This window comes from Myotis davidii, unplaced genomic scaffold, assembly GCF_000327345.1.
Source record: "Myotis davidii unplaced genomic scaffold, ASM32734v1 scaffold181, whole genome shotgun sequence".
NCBI classification, from domain to species: Eukaryota; Metazoa; Chordata; class Mammalia; order Chiroptera; family Vespertilionidae; genus Myotis; species Myotis davidii.
The window spans coordinates 2,799,648-2,803,214 of record NW_006291504.1 but is presented as its reverse complement, the minus strand read 5'-3'; the positions used below and the strand labels follow the sequence as shown (position 1 = coordinate 2,803,214).

At 62.0% G+C, this 3,567-nt stretch overlaps 1 protein-coding gene across 1 annotated transcript in view; it reads left to right on the top strand.

The window, feature by feature from the left end:
* LONP2 (lon peptidase 2, peroxisomal) overlaps nucleotides 1-3,567 on the top strand; it is a 41,171-nt gene that overhangs the window by 13,402 nt on the left and 24,202 nt on the right. Inside the window, exon 7 of the mRNA XM_015564693.1 lies at nucleotides 396-750. Within this exon, the coding sequence (XP_015420179.1) occupies nucleotides 396-750 (355 nt within the window). The remainder of the gene's footprint in view (nucleotides 1-395; nucleotides 751-3,567) is intronic.

The window sequence follows — 3,567 nt, the reverse complement described above, 5'->3', positions numbered from 1 at the left end:
CCGGGGGCCCAGCCACGCACCCACCACCCCAGCGCCCCACTGAGCGTCCTGCTCTCCCCTTCGCCGACGTAGGTCAGCCGCGGACTGAGCCGGTGTCCCCGCGGTCTCGGGCTTCCCGAGAGGCCCCGGGCCTGATTGAGAGAAGGGGGTTCCGTGTGGGTGAAATCCCGGCCGGGAGGGCTGCCCTCAGCTCCCACCGCTGCAGGGCCCCCGCTCCTGTAGAAACTGAATCTTCTTAAGCAAAAGAAAGCCAGTCCCGGGCTCCCCAGAGACTCGCGTAGGAGGAGGCAGCCGTGGTCTCGTCACTTCTAAGCTATTCAGGCTCCGCCGGCCTGGGGAGGGGTTCCCGCCGACAAATCCCAGGTGCCCAGACGCTCTCTGGGGGTGACCCGACAGACCGGCTGGACATCCGCGCGGCCCGCGTCCTCCTGGACAACGACCACTACGCCATGGAGAAGCTGAAGAAGCGGGTGCTGGAGTACCTGGCCGTGCGGCAGCTCAAGAACAACCTGAAGGGCCCCATCCTGTGCTTCGTGGGCCCCCCCGGGGTCGGCAAGACGAGTGTGGGGAGGTCCGTGGCCAAGACGCTGGGCCGCGAGTTCCACCGGATCGCGCTGGGAGGAGTGTGCGACCAGTCCGACATCCGGGGACACAGGTGGGTCTCCCCTCACCCGCCTGTTCCTCTCCTTTCTCTTGGTTGGCGAGACTCCCCAGAGCACAGCGCAGGGTCCCTCTCTCCCCGAAAGGGCTGTTTGGGATGAGGGGGAGGACGCGGAGCCTCGCCGGAGGGCACCCTCCGCCCTGGGGTCTCCGTGGCATGACTAGTGGTGACCAGGGGTGACTTGGTGTCGCTTTGGGCCAGTGGCGTTTCATCGATAAGGACCACACCCTGAGTCCAGCTTGGCCCGGCGGGAGGGGCCTCAGAGACCCGTGTGTCAGGTTGGCAGCTTAAACTGCTTTTAAGGAGGCTGGTCTGGGGGGGTCAGTGGGTCAGAGGGGGACATCTACAAGACGTTCAACGGTAAAGATGCATTTTCAAGAGAAAGCTGGCTGGCGGCAGGGTAAGCGTAAGGAGGAAGGTTAGGGTCACCGTGGGGCTGATCCTTGCGTTTTGACACTTTTTCTATAAAAGTGCCTGAAGCTCTCAGACCTGAGTCTGGTCGACATGACCGTGGGGTCGGGCTTGGTGCTGCGGTCACGCTCGGTCTGTTCTGTCGCTCAGGCCGGGAGGCGTCCGGGGAAACGTGAGCCGCGGGCGTGGGGTCCAAGCCGTCGCGGCTGCAGGCTGGCTGCCGTCAGTGCGCGTGCGACGTGTCCAGGCCGCGGTGGGGCCTGCCCAGGAGCCTGACTGCAGCTGAACTGCAGCCGCCCGGTGTCCCGCAGAGGCGGGTAGCGGAGGGGAAGCTTCTGTCCCCAGACCAGCCCGGGCGGGTGGCTAAGGACGCCGTTTCCCTGGCGGCTTCTCAAAGCGACGGCCTGAGTGCGGGTGGGACGTGGGTTGTGGGGGAGGGAACATGCTGCTTTTCCATCGTCTCCGTTTCCATTTGCCCATTTCCAAGGTCACTGGCCTTCGGCCGGGCCAGGAAACTTCAGGAACGTGCATGAAAGTGGTCTTTTTCTTGCTGGTTTGCAACTCTTCTGCATGAAAGGAGAGTCACTCCCAGACTTTGGTAGATGCAGTGGGGCAGGGAAGCCGTGCCAAGGACACGCTTGTCCCCTGAGCTGTCCTGCCCTCGCCGCACCACTAGAGGCTGCGGTTGGCTCCTGGGCCCAGGGCCGGAGCGTGGAGGCTCTCCCCACCCCACCTGCCGGGGTTCTCGCGCTCACTCGGGGTTCTGTGTGTTTCCTCCCTGTCATGGGGCCCCGTGTGCGTTGGCCTTGGAGGGGAGTTGGAGAGTGACTGTGGGGTTGTCACATGACATTAAAGTCACGGCAGGTACCGCGTCCCCTTTCTTTCCGGCTGGAATGGCCGGCTCAGTGAGGCTTGGAGAGTGCCCCTCGGAGCCCGGCAAACGGGCAGCGCCCATCAAACAGCTCTTGTTCCCATTTCACCTCTGGCTGCTCGGGGGCCGGTTTAGGGCTGCACGTGTCAGTGTGCTTTTCATAAAATCCAGTCTGGTTTGTAAACTATGCCCCATAACCCTGTTCTTGCGTGATGACTCGTGGGCAGACCTGTGGGGAAGGGTGTTTTCATGGTGCCGTGGTGGGCGGATGTGGGGCCTGGATCTCAGCACGCCTCCTGGACGGGGCGGGGCTCACCCTCCGCTGTAAGCCCCTGGCGCCGACAGGTAGCACCTGCGCGCACTGTGTCACGTGAGGACACTTCCTGTGTGACTGTCATAAGAAAACGGAACCCGAAGGAAAGAAGAACTTGTTTTGTAAAAGAAGGTTGTGTTTTTGCCTGAAACACGGGAACTGAGCTCTCGGGTGTGGCCTGGATAGAGGCGGTGATCCTGCGGGGAGAGGCGAGCGGCGTTGTCGGGCTCGGTCTGTGAGCTCTAAGCCTGATTCGCGGACCCCTCGCTTCCCGCCCTCCCTCGCCATCACCAACCAGGCGTGTGGTCCATTCACCACCAGGGCCACCCGCCCCTGTGCCCCCAAGGACTCACTGCCCACGGCCCTGGGGTCATCGCAGCCTGGAGGGCAGGTCACTTGGAGGAGCCCCCCACGGGACAGCTGGACCTCTGGGAGACGCCCTGGGCTTGGCATTCCAGTGCTGGCCACGTGCTCCCAGGCGGGGTTCGCGGCCTGTTTTCCCTGCCGCTCAGTAGGCCCCTGTTCTGCGGTTTAAAATAGCCGAGGACACAGAGCGGCTCTGTGCTCTCCCTCCGCCGGCCAGTCCCTCCCCCTTCCCCAGGCCTGGACTCCCGCCTGCGCCACAGCCTGGGGGTGTGGAGGGAGCTGCTAACGTTAGAAGTTGACTGTAAGGGTAACCGAAGAGTTTGGCCATCGCGAGGTGGGAGATGGGGAGGAAAAGCAAGGCTTGGTTCCATTTACATCGTAGGCTGGGCGAGCAGTAGTGACCTGACTAGACGCGAGGCCGCGATGAAACGGGCTGCGTTGCTGCGCAGTGTCGTTCGCTGGCTTTCCCGAAAAGGGTCACGCAGGCGACCCTCATTCCGATGTGGCAGAGCTGCCTGTGACCTCGTAGCGCCTCCCAAAGCAGCGCTGGGCGGGGCGGGGCTGTGCGAGGGAGCATGCAGGGTGGACAGTCCAGTCAGTGCCCAGGAGGGGTGGGTTTCCATGTGGATGCTCTTGACCCCAGGCCTCTGACTACCAGTAGTGACAGCTGCCTGCCTCTGAAATGAAGGAGTCCTCCATCATTGGGGCAACCAAGCCTCCTTCTTGCTCCAGCTCTGTGGCTGCCGGCCGCCATCTTGGTTTGGATAATTTGCATATGGCCACTTTGATTGGCTGGTGGCTTAAGGTGTAGCAAAGGTATGGTCAATTTGCATGTTTGTCTTTTATTAGCGTAGATGTGGCCATATACCTCTATTGAATGGCTAAAATACATATTTTAAATTGACCATATCAAGTGCTAGGGAAGAGGAAAAGCAATGGGACCTG